General features: G+C 39.7%; 2 protein-coding genes across 4 annotated transcripts in view; one reads left to right on the top strand and one right to left on the bottom strand.

Annotated features, from left to right (window-relative positions):
- The first annotated feature begins 1877 nt into the window (after positions 1 to 1877).
- Positions 1878 to 5423, top strand: LOC103137250 (actin-related protein 2/3 complex subunit 5-like). Its single transcript, XM_007550911.2, has 4 exons — positions 1878 to 2178; positions 2721 to 2793; positions 3134 to 3310; positions 3793 to 5423. The coding sequence occupies exons 1-4, from the start codon at positions 2039 to 2041 to the stop codon at positions 3853 to 3855; spliced, it is 453 nt and encodes a 150-aa protein (XP_007550973.1). The 5' UTR covers positions 1878 to 2038; the 3' UTR covers positions 3856 to 5423.
- hmcn1 (hemicentin 1) overlaps positions 4268 to 26106 on the bottom strand; it is an 83646-nt gene continuing 61807 nt past the window's right edge. Inside the window, exons 71-107 of one of the 3 annotated variants that reach the window (XM_007550912.2) lie at positions 24403 to 24539; positions 24063 to 24204; positions 23797 to 23941; positions 23571 to 23698; positions 23335 to 23491; positions 21778 to 21899; positions 21509 to 21673; positions 21234 to 21341; positions 20528 to 20665; positions 19665 to 19799; positions 19225 to 19494; positions 18144 to 18334; positions 17788 to 18001; positions 17550 to 17684; positions 16828 to 17018; positions 16014 to 16095; positions 15634 to 15903; positions 15309 to 15479; positions 15055 to 15225; positions 14791 to 14961; positions 14214 to 14384; positions 13956 to 14126; positions 13693 to 13863; positions 13360 to 13506; positions 13119 to 13256; positions 12911 to 13032; positions 11963 to 12200; positions 11235 to 11297; positions 10999 to 11118; positions 10766 to 10900; positions 10572 to 10685; positions 9799 to 9924; positions 9575 to 9703; positions 7765 to 8130; positions 7501 to 7620; positions 7229 to 7355; positions 4268 to 7111 (exon numbers count right to left, since the gene is read on the bottom strand). In XM_007550912.2, the coding sequence (XP_007550974.1) occupies positions 6745 to 7111; positions 7229 to 7355; positions 7501 to 7620; positions 7765 to 8130; positions 9575 to 9703; positions 9799 to 9924; positions 10572 to 10685; positions 10766 to 10900; positions 10999 to 11118; positions 11235 to 11297; positions 11963 to 12200; positions 12911 to 13032; positions 13119 to 13256; positions 13360 to 13506; positions 13693 to 13863; positions 13956 to 14126; positions 14214 to 14384; positions 14791 to 14961; positions 15055 to 15225; positions 15309 to 15479; positions 15634 to 15903; positions 16014 to 16095; positions 16828 to 17018; positions 17550 to 17684; positions 17788 to 18001; positions 18144 to 18334; positions 19225 to 19494; positions 19665 to 19799; positions 20528 to 20665; positions 21234 to 21341; positions 21509 to 21673; positions 21778 to 21899; positions 23335 to 23491; positions 23571 to 23698; positions 23797 to 23941; positions 24063 to 24204; positions 24403 to 24539 (6068 nt within the window). In that variant the 3' untranslated portion in view covers positions 4268 to 6744. The remainder of the gene's footprint in view (positions 7112 to 7228; positions 7356 to 7500; positions 7621 to 7764; positions 8131 to 9574; positions 9704 to 9798; positions 9925 to 10571; positions 10686 to 10765; positions 10901 to 10998; positions 11119 to 11234; positions 11298 to 11962; positions 12201 to 12910; positions 13033 to 13118; positions 13257 to 13359; positions 13507 to 13692; positions 13864 to 13955; positions 14127 to 14213; positions 14385 to 14790; positions 14962 to 15054; positions 15226 to 15308; positions 15480 to 15633; positions 15904 to 16013; positions 16096 to 16827; positions 17019 to 17549; positions 17685 to 17787; positions 18002 to 18143; positions 18335 to 19224; positions 19495 to 19664; positions 19800 to 20527; positions 20666 to 21233; positions 21342 to 21508; positions 21674 to 21777; positions 21900 to 23334; positions 23492 to 23570; positions 23699 to 23796; positions 23942 to 24062; positions 24205 to 24402; positions 24540 to 26106) is intronic. The other 2 variants (XM_016670846.1, XM_016670847.1) reach the window with 2 other exon arrangements.

Below are 26106 nucleotides of genomic sequence, written 5' to 3'. Positions count from 1 at the left end.
ATGCATCCTCACCTTCTGATCTTCTGAGTCACACCACAGGCAGGTTGGGACATTGCACAAAGACCGGAGCGAGGACACTCACGACCAATGCATGAAAAGTGGTTATGTGTGAGCTGGTGTGATTGCAGCAGGGAGTGGAGGAAAGAAAGGTGGTTGTGCGTGACTGTCACTCAAGTGTTAGGACTGCAAGAATGATTGATTGGTGAGTATGTGGAGAATGAAACTGTCCTGTGTCTCTGTTCAAGCTTTACTGTCAACTTTGTTCCTGTCCAGAAAGTCCAGTGAGCAACGCTTCTCGTACTTGTGCATGTTAACTGGAAAGGGCATCAGTCAGTGTTATCATTTCTCCTCCTGATTCAAAGGGTCAGCAGTCTAGACAGGAGCGATAGGGAATTAAAATTCCACTTCCAACATATACACACACACACACGCACATGCCTACACACACACACACACACTCGCACACATACAATCAAAGAAAAGGTGTGTCCCTCTTTTATTCGCTTCCCAGAAGAAGCAATTTTTTTTCTTGGTAACAATTTTGTGCCAGTAAGCTATTTTCCCTAGAAACGTCACAAAATCCCATAATATTTGAAGCAGATGTTTTTCTGTTCTCCATTTAATTTTAAGTAATAGTTACTTGTGAGAGTGAGAGTCTTATGGGAGCACGCAGAGTTTGAATCACTTCTGCAAAAGCATGTGATGATGTGAATCAGAAAAACCCTGAGATCATGTTTCTGGCGGTGGTCTGCACAGTCGGGTTGATCCAGTTGCTAAAAACTTCCATTGACTGAACAGTAGTGGTCAGAAGACACACTGGCTAAACACACAGGCAAAGATAAACAAAGGAACATTCCTAAATTTCATCACTGCCCAGTCTTCCATCTGGATGCTATTACACTGAACACTCTGCTACTCTCAGGAGAAATATATGAGATCAGTGAGACTCACTCACTGATCTCAGTTTATTAGCATTATAAATCAAAGGCACAAAAAAGTCAGTGCTGTGCCAAATTAAGCTCCTTTTTGTTGCTTAAGAAAATATATTGGTAGATTAGTAAATTATTTTCTGCGTTTGGTACAAAGCAGTTGAGATGCAAAGCTACAAAGTCAAATTAAAGCTAGAGAAGGAAAACTGGCGTGACATTTTATAGATAGATAGATAGATAGATAGATAGATAGATAGATAGATAGATAGATAGATAGATAGATAGATAGATAGATAGATAGATAGATAGAAGAAACCACAATGGCAAACAACATGATTATATATAAAAGCAAAAGTCACTGAAAAGCACCTGGTAGTAATTAGCACAAGATATGCTTCATGGTAACCACAGCACAAAATAAAGTCTTATAAAATTTATTTTTACTCTTATTTTTAAAGAATTGCTACTTTTGTCTGAGCATTTTTTGTGTGTGTAAACCACCCAATGGACAGAAAGTAAAGTTTACGTATATCTCACTATTAAAGAGGTTTTATTTTTATGCTTTATTTGAAAGTGAAATTAAGTGTTTGAAACAATATTAACTCATTCCTTTTGGTTTAGCACTGCAGTGAAAACAGTCTAAATTATTATAACAAAACCATATTAAGCTAAGAATATATAAGACATATAAAAAACGTGTCGTCAGTCACAAGGCTTTAGTTTATCGTCCTGAAACAAAAACTAAAGCCTTTCATACATATTAAGAATAATAAAGTATTGTCTTCTTGTATAATCGATGAGGCGTCAACATTGGTTGTTCAGTTATCCCTCTATTTATTAGGTTTGTGCGCCCTCTAGCGTCACGTGTATGAGCTCACACCCTCTCTACTTGTAGCGTCTTGCTTTGCCCGTTAGATGGCGGTAGTGAGTAAACAAAACAAACACGTCGCAAAAAGGAAGAGGAAGCAGCCAGGAAGCCGTCTGTCTTCCTGTCTCTGACAGCCGCGTCAAAGACAAAAAAAAAAAAAAAAACATTAAAAAGGCTAAATTAAAGCTTAAAACCGTCTCCCTCGTCAGATTCAGAGTCGGACCTTTAAATAGCACCAGCGATGTCGAAGAACACAGTGTCCGCCCGTTTCAGGCGAGTGGACGTGGATGAGTACGACGAGAACAAATTTGTGGACGAGGAGGACGGCGGAGAAAATCAGCTGGGTCCTGACGAGGCAGAGGTGGACTCTCTCATCAGACAATATCCTTTACATTATAAGCATGCAGGATTGGTACTTTGACGGTACATGAAGAATTTAAGCGAATAATTTATTTTTTTGTGTTTACTGATAGTTTTTTTTACGTGCACTTCCATAAGTTTCTGCTGCTGCCCGAATGATTGGCCTGCTAGCAAAACACCCATCACTGTCCAGACTTGCCTGACAGTCACATTCCAGGGATTGCTGCTCCAGGCTCCCTACACAGGTTCTTGCAAATTTCCCCTTGAAGTATTTTTTTTTCTTTGCCACATTACAAGTACAAACTTTAATGTATTTTGTGATAAGCCGACACAAACTAGCCCTAAAGTATGAAATGAAAACTGAAGAATCTTAAAAGTGTGGAATGCATTTGTTTTCATCCTCTCTGTGTCTATGCATTGTTGAAGCACTAGATGGAAGCCATATAGCTAAATAATTTCATTCTACAGGAGCCGAATATATATTTAGGGTACGTGTTTATAACCATCATTTTAAGGTAGTGCAAGTCCTTGCAGAGTGTGTGCATCCTTAACCTTCCGTTCACAGGGAATCTCATAGAGGCGTTACATGCAGTCCTGAAGAACCCACCAATCAATACAAAGAATCAGAACGTCAAGGTGACTTGTTTTAATCTTTAATTTATTTAAATAATGTTCTTATAAACTTTGTAACGTGACCACATTTAATCATAATGCATTTTACTTATACACTGACAGCAGATTGGTCACTTGAGTTTTAATTAGATGAGATGCATTTTTTATTTTATTTTTTACCGCAATCATAAAATAGAAAATTTGAGTTGTAAGGAGAACTGTTTGCAAAATTATTAATGGCATACATAATTCCGGCTTCAGATTATAGTTGGTGTTGCTCAGGATTGATCATTTTAGCATTGTAATAGCATCTGGGTGAGTCTGTGGTAGCTGTGTTCTGTAAAGGTTCCTCTTTCCTGATCAGGATCGAGCTGAAGGTCTAGTGCTGAAGGTCCTGAGTGCCTTCAAGAGCAGCGACATCGAGAAAGCGGTGCAGTCGCTTGACAAGAACGGGGTAGACCTGCTGATGAAATACATCTACAAAGGCTTTGAGAGACCTTCAGAAAACAGCAGCGCCGTCCTGCTGCAGTGGCACGAAAAAGTAAGTATTCCCAAACTATTTTGTAGGTATAAATTGTTGTAAAAATTGTTTTCCTAAGAGAAATAGGATGTCTACCTATTCTTGAAAAGACTTCGGAACGGTTTTTCAAGTCTGGAAAGATGATAAAGATTAAGCTTCTTGTGTTATCAAACTTAAGACCATTTAAGTCGCTATTCTTTCACATTATTATGTGTGGCATCACATTTTAAAATAGTTTTATGTAATATTCACAGTTTCAGTTAAACCAAATTTAGTTTTAATCATCTGGAAGCCAAAATCATTATATGCTTATAGTCTGAAATGAAAGTATGTTTCACTTCTTATGTTCAGTTACTAACATAAATGTTATTTTTGATAATATCCAAATTTAATGGAACACATCAGTAAAATCATATTAACTGACTTGTCAAAGATTTCTTTTACTATTTGTCATAGTGGAAAAATGTGCAAGATTTAATCCCATGATGTTAATTTGTTTCCAGGCTCTGGCTGCAGGAGGCGTGGGCAGCATCGTCAGGGTACTAACGGCAAGGAAAACGGTCTAACAAGAGAGCGTAGAGGCACGTCACATCACTGACACGCTGCACTGTTCCTCTACCAGAAGGCATTGAAGCTGAAAGGAAAACCAGATTATTGTTCTTTTTACCCACTGAGATGCTGATTTACTTGAGGCAAAAATGTAGGACTTGAAATGTGGGTCGGAGTGGGTTTGAAAGCTGATTTTCTTTTTTTCCTTCTTTTTCAGTCATCACAGCCTAAAGTCCTCACAGGGTGCTAAAAATACCTTCCTTCTACATCTATGTGCTGATTCCTTTCCACCAGTGATGCCCAACTCTGAGATCAGTGTTCATAAAAAGCGGGGTACCTCTGCATTTTAGCAGAAACGCTGGTGGAATTTCAATAATCAATAATCAAACCTTTTCTGTTCGTATTTGTTCTGCGTTATGTTGTTTTGGCTTCACGTCTGAGTGAATAAATGCAGTAAACCCTCTGAAAATAACACTCGAGCCGTGGGCGTCTGCAGAAAAGCACAGTTACAGATGGCGGGTGATAATATGAGCCACGGGGGTCGGCATTCACCCTGAGGGGCTGCTGGGGGAGGATTAATACCCATGATGCATCTCATGGTAATCCCACTTTGCAGTTTTCTCACATCCATTTGCTCCCCTCTGCTGCTGAACAGGTCATTATGTGGCTAAACGGTAATGTTTACAGGAAACTACGGCGCAATGAGAATATGTTTATATTTTAAGATTAATTTAACCTTAGAAAACAAAATCTGCATTCTTCTCAGTAATTTTCCTCATATCCCCACTAAATTGAAATAAAAAAACAGTTTTCCACAGTTCGATATTAAAGCTTTTCTGTTGCAGATTAGATTTTAGTTTTGCCGTATATCAAGAGGGGATTTAGTTGAGATGTTTATATTGTCTGCTTGATCCCATTTTAAAATTTAAAATCATACATTTCATACCCATCTTTTCTACACATTTTGTTTTGCCACAAATAAGTTTTTTTTTTGTATTAAGTTTCAAGTTAATTTCCTGCTTTACGTTTTTTTAAAACATCCTGTTGACAGTAGGTTCTTCAACAACCACAAAGTAACAGCAAGACTATTTAAAGTACATTTTATAAGATGTTTTGTCTGCCTTCTAGGGTAGATTGTCTGTTGCCAAATCCTTTGTTTTTCTTTCATTTGAATTAAGTAGCCTGTTTAGGTGGTTATTGGCTGAGCTTGTTTATCAGATGCAAGGTCTGTTGTGGTTCAACATGTTGAGAAAAGCATCCTCAGTGAGTAAACACTCAGTGAAGTTTACTTATTTTGTCCGGTATTTTACTCTCTGGTTGCTATTTGAATATGGATTATGTTTTCATTTTGTAATCAATTATGATTCATCCAAACATTAGATACAGTTTCTAATGCAGTAATAAGATTTAACATGAAGCCAGATGATTTCTTCTGCTTCATGTAGTTCTTCTGTGATGCTCTTCAAGCCTGGAGGTGAGAAGACGAGGAACAGAGCAAACCTACGTGCTAACTGCCTTACTCAAATGTTTCTTTTTTTTATGTTTGTGCTTTTTTTGGAACAAAAATAAAAAGTATGACTGCTGATCATATTTTCACCTTGATGTTTTTATTTTGGTTTATATAATTAGCCCACAGTTTCTGGTGGCTTAGAAAAACAATTGTCATATTTTTATGGGTTGCAAGTGGATCACACTCACCTAAAGGCAATTCAGATTGGCCCATTAATATTCTCACTTTAATGTCTGAACAGTCACATTTTTTAGATTGTCATTCATTAAGCAGAAAAGATTTTGCTTTTCAGTTACATTTTCAGACTTTCTTGTTGACAATAACAGATTTCTGCTCAAATGTTAATGTCCACATTTTTGCAGATGATCTGGTCAATGTTTACAAATGCAAAAAAAAAATGTCTGTTTCTAAGTCATCATGTTTGAGTTTTTATATCTTGTTTTTCACAAAAACTAAGTTGTTTTTAAACTTCTTCGAAGAAAAAGAGGAATTTGTGGAATTTGTTTCGGTATGTGGTGCTGATTTTGACACATCACAGGACTGTGGGGTGTTTAACACAAGCAGAAAAGCAGTGCAGAGGTGTGGTTGGTTTTTTTTCAATGTATTGAAAGGGTTGAAAGAATATAATGATTTTTGTCCAAAATGTCCATATTTGTGCATCGTGACAATGTTTAAAATTTTAAATGCATCTAGTTTGTGTTGCTAGGTTGACTTCTACTACAGGCATGAGTATTTTATTTTTTCAGTGTAGTTTATAATTTTTTTATTACAAAAACTAATAAAATTAGGAGAGGTACTGCATCACAATTTGAGCTAAAGCATTATGTACAGGTTAAAGTAAAATACATCCCGGTATTTCCTGGAAAGAAAAAAAAAATACTGTTGCTGATGGAGCAGTTTCCATGACAACAAAACAGATGAAAACTACCCGGAAACCTCCGATTTCCAACATGAGCACCACGTACCTCTACTAGTAAATGAAGTTCAGTTGTGTTGATGTTCAAGCACTTTCCAGTAAAGTAATATTAGGTAGTTGGAATTACACATTGACTATAAGGAAACTGACCTTATAAATACATTTGAATGATGTGAGAAAATGTGAAGTCAAAATATAAAAAACTAAAATAATTGATTCCTTACAGACTGGCAGAGCTTAGAGGAAAGGATCAGTTTTATCCCTGTTTCTCCAGTCTCTTTCATATTCCCATTACATCCATACATCGTCAGAACTGTAGCCGCTTACTGTCCTCGCAGACACTTAACAGTCTTTCAGTCTTCATACTGCGGTGGCCAAAAGTCCAAACACCACATCATATCACTCTCACCACACTGTTGTTCTGCAAGCTGAAGGCGCATTTCAACCACACATCTTCACCTCGCGTCATTTAAAGTGCTCTCAGTAAGGGTAGGCAGAGACAGCGATGTATACGATGAAGGTCGTCTGGTACTCAATGGCGCCGTCCTCGCTGTAAGAGAGCGCTCGCACCTTCATGCGGTACGTGTGCGGCTCTCGCAGCGGCCGCGTGGTGAACAAAACGCCCTTCATGTTCTCGTCTCGGAGGGCGAAGGGCAAGGTGACGTCCTCGTCCACCACCAGGAAGGTGGTTCTGGGGTGCATCACGCCGTCCTGTGTGTAGGCCACCAACCTGATGAGATCCTGGTTGGCTGCGATGCCGAAAGGCAGAGACAGCAGCTTGTACTCCAGCGCATATGGACTCAGTGTGCACTCCAGGTCGTTCGGTGGGCAGTTCTTCAAACAGAACCTACAAGGTGAAAACCGTACATGCTTGATAAAATTAGCTTTGAATTTGCTGTGAGACAGATTTGACTTATTGATTGCCCATTGGGGCATTAATCAAGATCTGAATCTGACTGTCTACCCTGTGGCTGGGTCCCTCTGGTAGTTCGGAGGACAGGGTGTGTCGATGCACTGGTAGCTTCCTCTTGTGTTGAAGCACATCCGATTTACTCCACATTGGATGTTCTGCTCCAGGCACTCGTCTGTATCTGTAGATATAGCAAATGGTTCATCCCTGAGTGTAGAGGTTATCTCTCAATCCAATGTTTGTTCAGTAAAACATTCACAAACTTAAATCAATTGCAGAATCTTTGGGTCTCTGCAACCCGTAGGTTCAAGAGATTAGAGTTTCACCTTGACATGTTTTTCCATTAGCCATCAGGCGGTAACCAGCAGGACAGAGGCACCGGTGGCTCCCTGGTGTGTTCACACACTCATGCTGGCAGACGTCCCTCACTTCACACTCATTGATATCTATTGGTGCCACACAAAGAAACACAAAATACAGTTTTCTTCCCCGTTTGTAACAAATTTAAAGCATCAAGCAGCATTAAGTCTTTAAAGTTTTTCTGTTAACTCTTCTCCGTCATGTCAGCATTGCCCGTGCTACATAGTTACCTAAGCAGTGGCCAACCCTGGACTCAAAACCTTCCTTACAAGCAGGGAAACCCTGCCTTGAGCGGCGTTTGTGAGCCTCTCTCCGGTTACGGTTCATGTAGCGCCTATTTGTGGCGGTGAAGGAGTTGTAGCTGTGAGAAGCAAAGCTGTGGTACAGCCGCTGGTTGGGCGCCTGTTCGGGAGAGGACTGGGACGTGCGGTAGCCATACGAGTAACTTTCGTAGGTGGGTAGACGCTCCAGCCCAGCGCAGGACTTGCCATCTCCCAGCAGGTGGCGTCCTGGTGGGCAGGTGCACTTGAAACTACCAGGGGTGTTGATGCACTCATGGGCACAGGGCCGAGGGAGCCGCTCACACTCATTTATGTCTGCCCTCAGTGCAAAGGATGACCAGCACCAGGAGAAGATGGGAAGGACAAAGTGACAGGAAGAAAAATAGGAGGGGAAAGAAAAGAAGAAAGATAATGCACAAGTGAAGAAACAACATATTAGGAGTAAAGAAAGATAAGGACAGAGAGGAGAAAATGGAATATATTATTAACCTCACTGCATTATAGAACATTTTCATGTTTACTGAGAAATGCATTGAGACTGTGCAAGGCATCGACAGGTAGGTTTCAAGGCTCAGTTAGCAATGTCAACACCCTTGAAGTTTTCCATTATACTACTCTGACACTACTAGACTAAAGGACACTGCCTACTGCTCTTCTGAAAATAAAGCGGCCATGCTAGAAGTCTGTAGCAGTGTGTCTGTTAGGCAGAGTGCAGGCTAGCCAACTATGCTGAATAAAACTGATATTAGCTTTCAGTTTCTATATACGAAACTAGAAAAACATAGGGTTCACCCAGGGTTAATACAACACAGATAATATGGAACTGAATGCCAAAGCAAAACCAGAGCTGTGTCCAAATGCAAAGGTGACAGAGAGGACAGAATTAGAAGAAGGTGGAAAGAAGAAGAGGCATACAAAGAGCAGTGGTGCTGGTCTTTTCAGATTATTTTTACACTCATTATGTCTAATGAAGTGGTAAGAGTTGCCAAATCTCACAACAAAAACAGTCAACTTGATCTTTGTATAATAAGACCTGGCTGTATAATTAAGTGACATGAGCAAAACAAGGGCTAAGAGTTACACTTACAGATAAATCAACATTAAAGATAAAATAAATCTCCTTCTGATGCTCCATCCTGGGCATTTTTGTGCTTTAGCCATTCACAGCTTTTCATACAGATGACTGACATGTGGAGAGGAGGGTTAGGAAAGCATCCTAAAAGTACTGTGAGGAAAGATGAGAAACATGTGTTGAGGAAGTTTAAAAAGGAGCCAAAAAATAAAGCAAATGAAAACAACTGCAGTTCAAAACAAAAGCAAAATAAATACAAAAACGCTGAAAAATACTTCCACTTACAAGCAAAGTCATCAAGAAAACATAGCAGCTTTTCCTCCTTAAAATGAACTGATAATATGCAATGTTGTTCTGCAAAGCAAAGCAGTTGCTTTTTGTGAAGACTCAGTCAGCAGTTTTCATAGCAGCATCTGGTCACATATGCATGCAGCGGATGGGTATGGCGTAAGATGATTTTTAAAATTTTATTTTTAATTTAAATGAAAAGACCAACTTATAAAAAATTGCAGGCAGAAGCACAGGACCTTTAGCAAAGAGCAGGAAATGAGCAAACCTGACAAATATCCAGTTAAAATAGCTCGGCATTACGTTGCAGGTTTACCTTTCTTATATTTCTATATGCTTTAATTGTATAAATTTTCTTTATTTCTTAAGCTGGGAAGACAACACAAGATTTTTACGTACCAACACATGGGCGTCCTACTCCCTGAGATCTGAAACCACGTGGACACGTACAGTGGTAGCTGCCTCTGGTGTTCTCACAGATCTGGTTGAATCTGCACTGATGCGTCCCATCTCTGCACTCGTCGATGTCTAAGAGCCAGAGACAAAGAAGGCATCATCTCTGTGTGCTTATTCATGTTTCCCCTTTAGCTGATGCCGTCTGTCCTGAGCTGCCAGTCACTCACCCACACATGAGCCGTTCCCACTTTTGGTCATTCCACTCGGACACAGATCGATGCAGGTGTAACCACCTCGCGTGTTTTTACACTGTTGATCCAAACGGCAAACCCTCTGCCTGCACTCGTTTATGTCTGAGACAACATAAGACAAAAAAAAAATGGCTTAGACATTAAAAATATATATTTTTTTCCCCATAAAAAAGATAAACAACTGCTTTATTACTCATTAAAATACTCCAAGACAACACAAGTTTACTTTTATTGCACCGGTCCTGCACAACATTGTTGAAAGTACATTACAGGAAAATACATTAACAGCCAAGAAATATATGAAAACAAGAAATAAATTAAAGAAATAAGGGAAGACTTTAGACATCACATAAAAAGGAAAATATAAGGTGCAAATTGAAAATACACCAATAACTAAGATGATAAAAAATGGTTTGGCAAAATAATCTTTGGCTTTCATTGGTAGGGTACAGTAAACATTTAGTTCAGATTTAAAGGCAACTCTTGAATACGTTCATGTTCAAGGCCATACAATATGAAATTTTAAAATCTATTATTTGAAGTGCAGAAAATTAAAAAAACCTTCAGTAGTGACCTGCAATTTTTTACATGTCCTGTTATCACACATGTTGTTAAGATGTTATTAATAGATTTATTAATAGACTTTATGTGGATTGTAAACTTTAAACCAGAGTATGTGAAAACTGCAACTAACTTCATTGCATGTTTTTTAACTACTCTGAGTAATCTCTAAGTGCATTTTGACTCACCGATGCACCGTCTGTTCCTGAGCTGAAAGCCCGGTTCACAGGCACAACGATAACTTCCTATGGTGTTCATACACTGCTGATGACACGGCTGGGACTCCAAGCACTCGTCCACATCTGAGGATTATACAGTGAGTTCTAATAAAGACAGATCACACATTCAGCCAGGAAATAATTATCTGCATCTGTTGCAGTACCGGTGCAGCTGAGCCCATCAGCCGTTCTCCTGAAGCCACGGCCGCAGCGCATGACACATCTATAGGAACCAATGGTGTTTTCACAGTCTTGTCCGCCATGGCACATGTTTCCACCAAGGGAGCACTCGTCAATGTCTAAAACACAGACAAAGAGCAAATCAGGAGCATAGTAGGTTGTGAGGATGACAGTTAACTCCCAGAATCAATGCAAAGCCTGGCTGCACATTTCATACCTTGGCAGGTTTTGCCATCAGCTGATATGGTGAGGCCATGCGGACAAGAGCAGTAGTAGGTTCCCATGGTGTTGTGGCAGGTATGAGAACAGGGGTTCCCAACGTCACACTCATTTTCATCTGCAGCACAAAGAACACAGAAATAAACTCCAACAATCAAATAGGCATATTTAAAGTGACATTAGTGACAGCTGGTATTGATGTTTTGTTTTGGCATGTGGTGGAATAGACTTCACCTGCACAGTACGGCCCAGCAGACACCAGAGTGAAGCCATGAGGACACTGGTTGCTGCGATCACCTGGAAAAAGACCAGTATGAAACCACTATAAAACCCAAACCTGAAGTAAGCCAAAGGTCTTGATGAAATTCCTTTGAATTAATATTTTTATCCACTTAAAAACACATTTCAAGAAGTCGGCACAATATTAAGTACCACAGAACATTGCTACTGTATTTGTGATTTATGTAATCTGTAAAAGTTAAATATAATTTTAAAGTTAGGCAGAACTGAAAGTAAAGTTAATTGGAGATTTTTGAAATCAGAGTTTAACAAAAGTTAATATTGGAAGAAGTAGACCACCTACAATTACTGGTAGATAAGAATATAATAAACACCTATGAAAACCTATGTGTAACTTATTTGTGTATATGGTATTAAATATAAGTAATAAGTAATACAAATGACAGCTTCAAAAATGTTCTGCAAAATGTAACAAAACAAAAAATTCAATTTCTGGTAAGGAATAAGTTAGGAAACTCCCATATGTCTTCCTTCTTGAAATAGCTGCAATCAAACTTAGGTCTATTACATCACATGATTAAAACATTATAACTCAGTAATTGGACGGACGTTTAAAGTGCATTCAAAGCAACTACCACAGTGGCCGTCTGGCTTTTTCAAGTTTAACCTGAAAGCAGACTGCAATGTGTATCTTCAAAGGACCTTGCTTTGCTCATAACCACCTTTGGTTATACTGGCTTGGATGCTGTATTCCAACACTTCCTCCAGGGGGCGGTAGAGAGCGCTGATGGCCGTGGCATGGAGCGTTTCTACCAGGAAGGGCATCTTTCCTTTAGTACGATCATAGGAGATGGTGTGGTTCCAGGAGTAGGGCACACTTTCCTTGTCGACGGTGAACATGCGGGTGGACAGAGCGTACAGCTGACCGGGACCGGTCTGAATGTAATCCTCTGTGTAGTCCTAAACAAATACACAGCGTTATGTATGCAGCAGTTCACCAAAAAATATTCATTAATGCTTTCAAAATCATCTCCGATATTTAGATTTTCATCACATGTAAGACACACTTTACTCTCCTCGTTTTGTTTAAGATGTCAATGCAATGCAAGAAAAATAGCAGAAAAATAGCAAATGCAAGACAAAAAAGGATTTTAGGTTTAGTGGAAAACGACAGTGACAGGTAGAATACTTTAAGAGCAACAAAACAGAGTTTTTATATGACAAAATGTATTTCATCTCAGTGGTAAAATTCATCTTCTTCGTCCTTTGCTAAAAAACTGCAGCTGAAAAACACAAACAATGTTTTAAACTGTATTGACATCAACAAAATTGGAGTTTTGAATTAATTAATGAAAAAAACTTTCATATCAGACATGAAAAAAAATGTACACTGAATTTTGTTAACGAGCTACCAAAGCTGATAAGTAAATTGATGTTATGCTCAATAAGGTAATTTTCAACAACCACCAGTTTAAGATTATAACTATTCTCCTAATAGCTGCAAGAGCACATAAACTCAGTTTCTCATTTTAAAGTTGTTCCTGCAATGTAAAGGAGGAGGCAGATTTATTTAAAAACACAAAAAAGCTCTTTCAGAATTTTTGCAAACAAATTTTTCTTCATAATTTTCTCCTTAAAACAGTTGTCCTCAAACCTTGAATACCACTTGCCTTGATGTTTATGTCAGCATGTGAAGGCAGCTGCAGAATATGGCCGCTAACTACAATGTCCAGAAGCAAAGCTCCATCAGAGTCCAGGCCTCGAGCAACGTGGGTCATCCTCAGAATTTCACCTAGCAGAATCCAGTTGAACTAAACTTCAGTCACCCAATTAAATTTATTTTTAGTGTGTGTTTATTTGACCATGACCAAAACCTACCTGTAGCAAACTCCACCTGTGTCTCTCGCCTGAAGACACCGCCTGTCAAGGTGTAACCGTTAACAGCCTCTCCTATTTCCTGTGCAGTGGTCCAGTAGATGGGGTTCAGGATGGAGATGAGCTTCCTCATTGCAGGACCTTACAGTTAAATGTTATACATTCAGTTTTACAATCAAAGTTTAATGGAACTATGTACCGTTGAGTGAAAATATACAAATAAAGTTGTGTATTCAAGGCTGACCTAAAGTTCTTGGTACATTTGAAATAGTGGCTTTGATGGTTTTGCTGCCCGAGTTGCTGTCAGTGATTGTGGCATTTAGGAAGGCGATGCCAAACTCAATGTCATTAATGTTTCCTATGATGCTTCCTCGAGTTTTATGAGGCCCACCTGACAAACAGAGAAAATGTTTATGACTGTGAATACAGAAACACAAGGAACTTCAACAAATCAATCACAATTAATGGCCAGACAACACATACATAACAAGTATGTGACAACCTATTTGCAACTTAACATCCATATTTTACAGAGATAAATATTATCACATATGCAAATTTTAGATCATGTCATTACCTGGGCATGCCTGATTGTTGCACCTTGATAGCTGAGTGGGGTCACCTGGACAAAGCCGGCCACCATTACTGGGAGGCGGGTTATTACAAAGTCGGACACGTGTCCTTTCTCCTCCGCCGCAGGAAGAGGAGCATCCTCCCCAGGTCTGCCATAAGCTCCAGTTACCATCCACTGCAATACATCACAAAAACAGAGGATTTTATAGCAGTCAAGTAATTGTTAATACATGAAACCAAGACTAAGACGGTGTGGTACTGACTCACCAGGACAGTCTGCAGTGCTACATTTCTGCATCTGTGAATCGGCTCCTGCACAAGCTCTCCCACCATGAGAAGGTCGAGGGTTGTCACAGGTCCTGTAGCGCCTCATCTGACCTCCGTTGCATGTCTTGCTGCAGCTGCCCCAGCTACTCCACTGTCCCCAGTTACCATTGACTGACAAACAGTGAAAATAGAGAAATAAGGCAGAGCGAAAAATCTGTTTTCTTTACAAGTGCTTTATTTTTATCATTCAAAACTCACTCGGACAGCGGTCGCTATTGCAGAAATCAGTGTGCACGTCATTTCCCTCACACTTTCTGCCACCATGCTGAGGGGCGGGGCTTGCACAGAGGCGTGCCCGCTGTCTGCTCCCACCGCCACAAGAAACACTGCAGGGCCCCCAACTCATCCATGATGACCACTTTCCATCCACTGGAGAGCACAAAAACAGAAATATTAGAGGTTCAGATTATTTATAGTGGCTGTAATGACTGTACAACCACTTTCCATCAACAGTCATGGTACATATACAGAATATTACATTTTTGAAGACTTATGTACAACTCCAATAAGTTTTAAAAATGTGAGTATGGGTAAAATAATCTATCAGTGGAACAAGGACTTAAAAAACAACAACAAAACAATAATAAGGAATTACTTACTTAAAACAAGTCCCTATATCTTGCTGAAAAGTTACTTGTAAGTCAGTTTTGTCTTATTTTAAATGTAAGATATATGCATTAGAAACTAGACCAAAAATACTTAGTAAGATTTTGCGTTTTTGTAGGGAAGGTCTGAGTTTACTTTAATCAATGTCTTTACTCCAACAGCCTCTTACCAGGACAGGGTTTCTCCTTGCAGACTTGTGATTGGGTGTCTGTGCCGTCACACTGTGGGCCGTCGAATGCTGGAGGAGGGTTGTTGCACAGTCGGATCCTGGATTGTACGCCCTTACCACAGGTCTCACTGCAGGGGCTCCATGACAGCCAAGAACCCCAGTTGCCCGTCACTAAGAACGCAAAACAAATTATGCTGAGTTGCAAGTGTTTCTCTAAGATATAAACTCATCTAGTTTAGATATTTTAACTGTAAGCCTTCTAACCTGGACATGGTCTGATACTGCACATTATAGCTTCCACTGCCTTCCCCACACATGGCCTGCCCCCGTGCTGAGCTGGTGGGTTACTGCAGCTCCGGACCCTCGTTTTGTTGCCCTGGCCACAGGTTTGTGAACATTCCTCCCAGGGAGACCACTGAGACCAGTTGCCATCCACTTTGCAAACAACAAAAGTTTGGTTTTAGAATTTGTATTTGCACACAGACCAGAGCATTTTTCAAATATTATTAATAAAGCACCTGGACATGGTTTCCCCTGACAGCTGCGTGTTTCTGCGTCTGATCCTGCACAGTGGCGGCCTCCGTTAGCGGGTAACGGATTGTTACACCGCCTGACTCTTTTCTGGGTACCGGCACCACAGGACACACTGCAGATGCCCCACTCAGTCCACTCAGAATATCCACCATGAACTGCAAAATAAATCACATGCACACATTCATTTGTAATTTTCTGATTTACAAACTCAGAAACTAAAGAAACTAAAGTTAACAGTTTTTCATAATCGTATAGTATTTAAACGTTTTCACCAAGTATAAATAAGTGGAATAATAATCGTCATCTTACCGCGGACAGTGAGAGCGACACTGACCACCACTGATCCGAGTAAGTTCCTGGCCACGCATTCGTATTCAGACGTGTCCTCCTTTTGGGCACTGGTGATCCGGAGGGAGCCATTCGACAGGGTAGAGAAGCGGTCGTTTGCCAGCAGGGGGCGTGCATGTTGGGTCCACTCTATCGTGGGTCCTGGCTCACCCTCTGCTTTACAGCTAAGAACCACAGTGGTACCTGCATCCACAACTGTTCCGACTGGCTCCAAAGTTATAACTGGTGCTCCTGATTGGAGAGGACACGTCTGTTAGATTAACTCTACCAGTAACTCTTCTTTTTCTTCACAAATTAAATGTTTTTACAGCTAAACTGGAGTGAAAAAGCCAAAAGCTTACTCTGAAGTGTAAGGGTGACGCTTCTTTCCACAACCCCAGCATCATTTGTTGCTACACACATGTAGCTGCCCGCGTCTTCACTCTGTCAAATACATTTTAAAGATGCATCAAATGCATCTTTTCATGCTACAACAATAAACGCCAATGTGTTGTATTCTTAAGTGAAAATACAACACAAAGTAGTGCAAAATCTAAAACATTTTTTTCACATTTTTTACCAATAAAAGTCTGAAAAATGTGCCATGCATTTTTAGTCAGCTCCCTACTCAAGAGTTTGTGTGGCCATCTTTTACTGCAAAATTACAAACAGAAAAAAAAGCAGTTAAGAAAATTGACTCAATTAAGTGTGCACATCTGGAAGTAAGCATGTTTGTTGTTTCTCAGTTAGGCCACACATTTTCCATTTTCTAATTTTTGAAATATGATCAGTCAGCAGTGTTCCAGGAGCTCTTACAACTTGGGATATTGTTTTGCAACCTAACCCTCCTTAAAGATTCTCTTCCTTGGTATTAATGATGCATTTTGTTCAATAATGAATCTCTGACCAGCTGCATCATTCTGGACTCTAAAAACTGACTAGATTACATATGAAGGCATTTGGTTGTCTTGGATTTTATTTAGGGGATCTGAATGCAAATGCGTGCAAAACTTTTTTTATACAAAAAGGAAAAGTTGATAAACCACGTATCCCTTTCAGTCAGATTTTGATCTATTTTGTACATTACAATAAAACAGATTAATATATGTCCTTTTAAATTAGAAAAATGCAAAGAAGTTTTGCAAAGCTAAATTTTTTACACGTGTCATTTCCTACCACTGTGCCGTAGATGGCCAGGGAGCCGTTATCCAGCTGACGGATTCGGTTGTTGATCTGGATGTTTATGCCATTTTTGCTCCACTGGATAGTTGGCAGCGGGTCGCCTCGAACCTCACAGTTCAGAACAGCATTACCACCAAGAGGTTCAATTTGGCTGGCGTGAAGGTCCCCATCGATTATTGGAGGCTCTGGAGAATACATTCAGATACATTTGCTAGAATTTATTAGACGATAAAACTAAAAGACGCACATTTTAGGAGAGTTAATGTGTGCTTCATGCAATATAAAAATAGACACGACTGTTAAAGGGAATACATAAATTTTTATCAATATTTGTCATTGTGATTAGACCACAAATATGATTTTTTCACCATTTTCCATAACTATTAAATGATCCATTCATAAAAATCTATTAATTCTCCCATTGTAGAAGTGTGCTATTTTTCTTGGTAGTAAAAATTAAGCCTAGTATCAAAATAAGTTTTCTTTAACTATAAAACTAAACTATCTTTTTCAAAGAATCTAGAAGGTATTGTTGCTTCACACACATGTTGGGGCGAAAATGTCTCCTTGGATTGCAATGTTGTTGTTTTTGGATTACCCCAAAACTGGATTTTAACTTCAGCCTCCACAAGCTCCTAATCTGGATTCTTTACTTACAACCTTTAACAGAACTCAGAACAATCCCTTTATGAATGTTTCATAAGAGTTTGGTTTACCTTTAACATAGACGAATCCCAGGGACTTGATAGTCCCCACTGTGTTTTCAGCTACACATGTGTAGGTACCAGTGTCTTCTTTACTTACTCTCTCTATCACAAGCTCACTGTGACCATTCACATGATTATAATGGACTAAAGCAGTGGGACAAGCACAAAAAAAAAAACACATTTAAAGGTGTTACAAAGAAACATCTAAAAGAATGACAATACCAACCAATTTTGTAATAAATCGTACCTGGGATATTTTTGTTGTTCATGATCCATTTAATGGTGGGTGTTGGGATTCCACTGACACCACAGGTCAGCACGAGTCGCTCTCCTTTGTTGAGAGAAACATCTGTGAGCAGTTTGGTGAAGGAGGGGTGAGAATGAACCGACAGCGTCACCGTCCTGCTGTCCTCCCCGACTGAATTCATTGCGACACAAGTATAACTGCCGGCATCTTCAGGCTGGTATATTATTATTAAAAAAAACCAACAAAAAAAAACCACAACATTCTTGTTAACCCACAAAAATGAACAAGAACTTGTGTGAAGAAATGAGTAGAAACACAAACATTTCCAGTTAAGCCTGGTCTGTGTGTTTTCATACCTGCGTGCTGTCAATAATCAGCTCCCCGGATGGCAGGATGGTGAACTCCCCTCGGCTTTCGCTGAGAGGATTCCCGTCTTTTTTCCAGGACAGTTCGGGTTGTGGGATGCCCTCCGCCACACACATCAGCTGAGCCTGACTTTTTTCCACAACAACCACCTCCTGTTTTCCACCACTGATAGAAGGAGGAACTATAACATAAAAAAATAAAATAAATAAAAAAATAAATAATAATAATAATAATAATAATAATAAAGGACAGTAATGTATTTCCTTCCAAAAGTGTCAGAACCTTCAGTATATAACAGTAAATAAATTGATTTACAATTTTGGAATTTCTTTGGACATCCCTATAATAATATTGAGTGGAGATGAACTGATACCCCAGTTTTCTGACTGATCTATAAAGTTTTAATCTGCCAGTTCTGGAAGTCAGCCAAGCATGTCATAGAAAGTATACTGTATGGGCTTCTACTACCTTCTTTTTAAACACCATTGATGACAAAAGTCCAAGAGTCCTTCAGCAACTCTGTAAAATTTTTAAGGAAGGCCTTCATTTCACCACCCTACCATTCAGGTCAGATTGGTGGATTTTGAATGCTGCTTAAACAGCTAAATTTACCACAGAAGATTTTAATCGGGAGATTATGTGATATGCAGAAATCTGCCTCAGTACCACATGGCAACCCAACTCACGTTACTGTTAGGTCAAACAGCCAATTTCTATTTTTTCTTCCACAAACTTAATTTCGTTGTCCAGAAATACAAATAACTTGAATACAATGTGCATAGTTATGAGAGCTTGTATCTCATTAGGTTATCAGTAAGTTATCTAGTTGGATGTGAAAGCTCTTATGGTGCATTCATTGATTAGAAAGAAATTGGGATTTTTGATTTCCCGACCAGCCATTCGATTGTTAATGCCAATCAAAATAAATAACATCAATGATTTTTCATCGGATCTCTACATGACATTACTATTTTCTCTAAAAATCCAGCTAGGAATCAGATCTAAAACATAAAAGCACCACAAAGTTGTTTTTTTTTATCTCTGAATAATAACTTTAAGTTTCCAACTTACTCTGTACAGTAAGTGTCAAATCCAAGCTGTCAGTGCCGGCAGGATTGGCAGCAGTGCAGGTGTATCTTCCAGCATCGCTCTGCTGAACGAAGGTGATCTGGAGGGATCCTGAGCTGAGCAGCCGCTGGTGTCCGGAGTCACTCAGCAGCTGCCCGTCTTTGTGCCATGTGATGGAGGGCGGAGGCGATCCTGCAGCTTCGCAATGAAGAGTCACAGAGGAGTCCAAAAGTGCAAGTAACTCCTGAGTCTCTGAACGGATCACTGGAGTAACTGCAAACAGAAAGTTCATTTACTCAGACATTAGAAAGTGTGATCAGAAAACTAATGGTATAACAGTGCCTTGATTGATTAAAGATATAACGTGTTCAAATATAGAGTAAGTCTGCTAGAGATTTGTGTGAGAAAAGTGAAAATTAGCTGATTTAATCGACATCACCCACCTTGCACTCTGACTTTGGTCTTGCCCAGTGCAGTGCCTGCAGGGTTTTGTGCTACACAAATGAAGGTCCCAGAGTCTGCGAGAGACGCCTTGGAGATCTGGAGACTTCCATCAGGAAGTATTGTGTAACCTCCACCTAAAGCAAAACAAGAGATTTATGGCTGTGCTTAATGTGGAGTAGAGGAGAAAATGCAGGTTTTGACAAAAGAAAATCTGCCAGGCATTTGCATTCAGTGTACTCCAATACTCGTGAATAAAATCAAATTCCTGTTTGGGAAGCAACATCAACTTGTGTGTAACTTATTGTCATAATAAATCCAGGTGTTCTGCGAAGGTCTCAAAAGGTTTGCCAGAGAACAATAGTGAGTAAAAGAGAGAGGAACACACCAGTAAGGTCAGGGGATAAAATTACAGAGAAGTTTAAAGCAGAACTATATTGCGAGCTTTAAACCTGTCATGGAAAACAGTTCAGTCCATCATCAAATAAAGGAGACTGTGTTTCACAATTGCAAAATTGCCAATAAATGTCTGCCTAGTGAAAACTTAGAGTCCAGCCAGGGAGAGCTTTAATTAAAGAAGAGGACAGGTGAGCCATGGGAACTTTGGAGGAGCTGCAGGGATTGACAGCTCAGATGGGAGAATCTGATGACTGATGAATCTGATCAGTTATTAGTTGTGCAGTCCAGTAATCAGGGCATCATTGAGTATTGTCATGAAAAATGACAGAAAAACAGAAAGAAAGGATGAAAACGTATACAACTTCTCAATAAAAACATTATAGTTTATGGTAGTACTGCAACAAAATGTGGAAATATCTCCAGGGGTATTAATATTTTTGCATGGGACTACAGAAGAAGTGGTTACCAGTGGCGGGTATGTTGATGCCCTCCTTCTGCCAGGTGATGGAGGGTCTGGGTGAGCCTGTGGCTCTGCAGGGCAAAGTAACGGTGCTGTTGTAGATCACATCCAGTGTTGCGGGATGGGACTGGATCACCGGCAGTTCTGAAGAGACGAACGGAGAAAAGACAACGGTGCTACTCATCATCTTTCAAACTCTACAGTAAAAGTGCTTCGTAGTTTTAGAGTTTATATTTTAGGTGTAATTATGACTGCCTTGCGTCCAACTTAACTTAGAAATCAGTTAGAAATAAATCAGAAACAATAATAATAATAATAATAATAATAATAATAATAATAATAATAATAATAGGGTAGCAATAAAACACTTTGGCATTTAATTATACATTTCAGAGTTTTCTCCTTCAAAATAAGGTTTCTGAAAAAGTTGTGCAAACGAATTTGCACAACTATAATATTAATATTATAGTTGTTATAATATATTTATCTAGATAAATATATTATAATATTATATTTGCAGTGTTGTTTGACTTCTCAATAAATCGATAGGCTTCATGGAGCCACTTAAAAATGTAGCTCATGAACGCATAATGTTGATTTCTTTCAAAAAAAATCCAACAGCTTATGACTTATTTGGCTGAAGAATTTGTACTTGTAGTGTGTATTAACTTCATTAATAAAGTACTTATAAAGCTCGTAATAGTCTGCATACCCTGCACTGTTAGCTGCACATGTCTGTGTGTGGAGCCAGCGATGTTTTTGGCCATGCAGGTGTAGCGTCCAGCGTGACTGAGCTGAGCAGCAGGGATCTGGACTTGACCTGAGGGACACAAACAAACCGATATGCTTCACATCAGTTACAAAAGTTCAGATGAATCATACCCAACAAGCTTTTAAAATGACAAAGAGCATAAATAATTTAGTGGACTAATATTGAAATATTTAGCTAACATTATAGAATATGTTTTGCATGAATAAAAGTTTAACCTGTTGGCAAAATGTTGTATCCTTCCCCTTTATTGAGAAGCTTCATGCCGCCTTTGCTCCAGTGGATTGCAGGTGCAGGCACCCCAGTTGCAGTACAAGCAATAACCACCGGGGACAGTCTTGTCACGACTATATCAGTGGGTTCATCTGCTATAGATGGAGGAACTAGGACAACAAATTATTTTGTGGAATTAAAAAACATCTTGAGCTACAAAACTCAATAAAAATAATGACAAGAATGATGAAATCTAAACAATTGTTTTTCTCACCAATAACTGAAAGAGTAATTAATCTGGATTCCTCTCCAGCTTCATTAGAAACCACACATTTGTACTCTGCAGTGTCCTCCACTGTAGGAGCTATAATCACCAAGGAGCCTGATGATAGCAATCTAAAAAGTTATTAGGAGAAATAAATATTTTTAAGAAAATGCATGGTAAGAAGTTGCAATTAACTACAACCTGCTGTAAATAATAAATCTGTAAATAATAAATCCCCGCATGTGACTGAATGTAGTGCAAAGTGCTTTGGGGTCGTCTGGACTTAATACAGAGCTATACAATACAGGCCATTTACCATAAATGTATAACTACTTTGAAAACAAACTACAAAAAGGAGCTATGCTAAAGTAAAAATATTCACACACTCTTAACTTTGCCACATTTATTTTATTAGGATTTTATGTGAAAGAGCTAGAATTTGGAACATAATGTTGAAGTACAAGCAAAAGGATCCATATTTTTCTTTCTTTCTTTTTTTTTTTTTTTTACAAATAAAAATCAAAAGCCTCTTGGGGTATGACTGTTCCACCTTTTCACATCTAACAGAGGACATTTCTGAACACTCTTTCCTGCAAAAGAGCTCGAGATCAGTCGCGTTGGTTGGAAAGTAGCTTCAGGTCTGGAATTTGACTCGGCCAACAGTACACATAAAAATGATTTAACCTAAATTATTCCATTGTAGCTCAGAGTGTGTTTTAAGCCTTTGTCTCCAGCTGGAAGGCAAAGCGCTGTGCCAGGTTTAGGACTTGCAGCCTGCAACAGATGTGGTACTATTTGTAAATTTCATCAGACCAGAGCAGCTTCTTCTACATGTTTGCAGTGTTCCCTGGTGCATAAACTTTACTTTGGACATCTTGACCATAAACATCTCTGCCACTCTTCCATTAAGGCCAGGTTTGTTAAGTGCACAATCAAAAGCTGTCATGCTGTTGTTCAACCTGAGCTGTGCATCTTTGGAGCTTTTCCAAACTTTATGAGCCGCTTGGATACTTGTCTGTTTAATACATTTTTTATGATGTCCTGTAAGTTTTGGTGGATGATTATGTTTTGTTTGTAAAACACTATATTCCTTTTTCATAAGATTCAATGAACAGCATATTTTGAAATTTACAAATCTTGTGGTTCTTTTATTGCTAACCTAATCCTGCTTTAAAGTACATGCAAGCAGACTCTGTTTATAAATTGGAGGCCTTCCAGGTGCAGTTGGTTGCTTTAATTTGTTTTTATTTAGAAATATCAGAGTACTACTCCCTTGTAGTGTATGCCTGAAACAAACACTACAATTTTATTTACAAAATATGTAAAACAATGTACAATTTTACCTCAAAGCTACACGTTATTCTGTGTTGCAATGTGCACAACGAATCCACCAAAGCTTGTAGTCATATTCTGACAAAATGTGAAAAAGTTCAAGAGGTATGAATACTTTTGCAAAGAACAGTAAATCCCAAAACAACCTTTCACACAACATGCAAAGAGATACATGGTTTAAAAAAGATTTATGTTTTATGAATGAGTAAAGAGTGGTAGGAAACCTGAATGTACCTGTACATGTTCTGATTCTGCTCAGTACTGATGGGTCGACCATTCTTCAGCCAGCTGACGGCAGGTTTGGGAATGCCGGTGGCCTCACAGGGTAAGGTGGTCTGAACGTTGACAATCACCGTCACATTGGTGCGACTGCTTGCGATAGAAGGAGGCACTACAAGATGAGAGGAAAGAAATAGTAGTGACTGCAGCTCTGCTTAACTTTGCTTTGTTCATGCATAACTATTGCTCACCATAAACCTGAAGATCAACTCTCTTGCGCTGTGTACCAGCCGGATTTGTTGCCATGCACAGGTAGCGCCCGGTATCTGTCACCTGAGCTGAGGGGATGTGTAAAGATCCATCCACTGCAAATGTATATCTGGATAAATATTAACAAATTAGACATTGATATGGACATTAAAATATTGTAATATTTTAATGTAATACAAGAAGACGGTTTAGGAGAACATGTTGTACCTGGGGTTATTTTCTGCTATTATTGCTCCATTTTTCCTCCAGGTGACTCGAGGCGGTGGCACTCCGCTAACCACACATTCAAGAGTCGCTGGCTTGCTGATGTGTCCCACCACCATCTGAGAGCCGTCCTTGATAGTTGGAGGTACTGATAGGATAGATGTTCATATTACTAAAATAGTTTGACTTTTCATAAGACAAAATGTCCAATTTTATTGTGATTTTGTTTTGTTTACTTCTTAATGTCTCAAACTATTGACTTTATTTACCGTTAACAGTCAGGTTAAACAGTCGAGTGGTCTTGCCCGCGATGTTACTCGCCACACAGGTGTACTGAGCTCTGTCCGAGAGAGCCGCCATGTTGATTTGTAAATAGCGTCCACTGGACAGAATACGAAGCCGTGGTGATTTCTACACGTGTGAAAGACATGAATACAAATGTAAGACAGAGTATGCATTGTATATTTGACATCAATACATAGTTTCTATTTCACTTGTATTAATATTACACATTTTTATGGGTATGCTGATACACTGTGCTTCTCTATTAAGGTACAAACTAACCAAGAAGAATTATGTTCTATTCTAGTAATGGTTTACGCTACTGACCTGGAGTGGTGTGCCATCCTTGAGCCAGGTCAAAGTTGGAGGTGGAACAGCATCAGACTTGCACTCCAGAGTTACCTGACCCTTCTGCAGCACTGACAGATGCTGAGTTGTGCTTTCTCCAGAAATGTTAGGGGGAACTGAGAGGAGCAACACCAACAAAAAAGGCCAGATGCTATTTATAAATACAATTTTAAGTCTTTCCTTTAAATATTGATAATAGTAGCCATGGCTTTCATCAAACAAAAGCAAGCAAATTTCTGTAAATCCTTTTGTTTTTGTTTTTTTTACAATATTTATTTACTGGTCAAGGCTGGTGGTAAACCACTGAACAATAGACCAAATTATAATAAGTTAATGTTACAAACTAATTTGATCATTTTTTAGTTGTGATGTTGGTTGTAACACCAGCGCCTGTTAAACATCTACAAGAGTCGTGTTGATATGACAAGAAATTAGCTTTGTAAACTACAGAATGGAGTAATAATCACATTAATCTGAATTGTCATTAAACATGTTTCCATTAACGTTATTANCTGGTCAAGGCTGGTGGTAAACCACTGAACAATAGACCAAATTATAATAAGTTAATGTTACAAACTAATTTGATCATTTTTTAGTTGTGATGTTGATTGTAACACCAGCGCCTGTTAAACATTTACAAGAGTCGTGTTGATATGACAAGAAATTAGCTTTGTATACTACGGAATGGAGTAATAATCACATTAATCTGAATTGTCATTAAACATGTTTCCATTAACGTTATTAAAATTATAATAAAAGCAGTTCCAGTTGTAGTTGAGGAGACTCAGTACTAACACACTCGATGTAAAACAGCTGAAACACTGGGTGCCTTTAAATCTCAACTTAAAACCCACCTGTTTAGAGTTGCTAATGGCTAAATTAGGGGTAGACCCAAGGGTCCCATGCGTCTGGGTATTATAATAGAAAATGCCACGCCATGGCGAAAAGTGCTACTAAGCGTCAGCGAAGACCAACATGGCCACCGTGCGGCATTTGAATGGGGAAGGGGGGATCAGTTTTCGCCATTCGGGCGGATGCGCAGTGTCATCCCAGACACACTTGGGGGAGCTCTTGTATTGGTTTTGGAAGGGTCCGGGTTTTCCATTGTGCAGAGGGTTTCTCTGAGTTCGGGGGTGTGGCCGTTCGGGCTCATTCTGGACATGTGGAGTCAGGGCGACGGGGACAGCGTTTCCAAACGTGGGATGGAGGTGTGAGGGGGTCGGAGTTGTTCGGGGGGGGTCACCGGAGCCGTGAGGAAGCACTTTAGCCACATGGTGATATTTGGTTATATGAAGAAGGACAGGCTCGGGGGTCGATCCGTGACCGTGTGGGTGGGTGGTTCCAGCCATAAGTCGGCATGGGGTGGTGCTGCCCTATGTCTGCGAGTGTGATGGGGCCTGAAAAAATCTTTTGGAGCTCATGTCCGGGGCGGGTGGCGTTCGGGTGGGGGAGGGTCCCTGGAATAAAAGGGGAGCGCTTTTGCCATCTGGAACCCTTTGGTTAAGGAGCTATAGGCCAGCCACAAGGGACCCTAAGGGTCTGCTGCCGGATGTTGCGCGTCTTCAGGCCGAAAGGTCAAGCTCCAGAGGTCACGGGTGGGTAGGAGGGGTACAGGCGGGGGTCCCGCGGCCCGGCCGCCCTCCGGGCGGTCGGGCGACGGTTCCCCTTTGGCGGGGACCCAGC

Source organism: Poecilia formosa, unplaced genomic scaffold (assembly GCF_000485575.1).
Source record: "Poecilia formosa unplaced genomic scaffold, Poecilia_formosa-5.1.2 Scaffold38, whole genome shotgun sequence".
Lineage (NCBI taxonomy): Eukaryota > Metazoa > Chordata > Actinopteri > Cyprinodontiformes > Poeciliidae > Poecilia > Poecilia formosa.
The sequence above is the reverse complement of the archived record's forward strand: the minus strand, read 5'-3'. Positions and strand labels throughout refer to the sequence as shown.

Bases quoted from the DNA above. Each gene is read 5' to 3' on its own strand.
- LOC103137250 (XM_007550911.2), top strand. From the start codon at position 2,039: ATGTCGAAGAACACAGTGTCCGCCCGTTTCAGGCGAGTGGACGTGGAT. The intron at 2,179-2,720 runs ATATCCTTTACA...CCTTCCGTTCAC, and splicing joins GTGGACTCTCTCATCAGACA to AGGGAATCTCATAGAGGCGT. The intron at 3,311-3,792 runs GTAAGTATTCCC...ATTTGTTTCCAG, and splicing joins TGCTGCAGTGGCACGAAAAA to GCTCTGGCTGCAGGAGGCGT.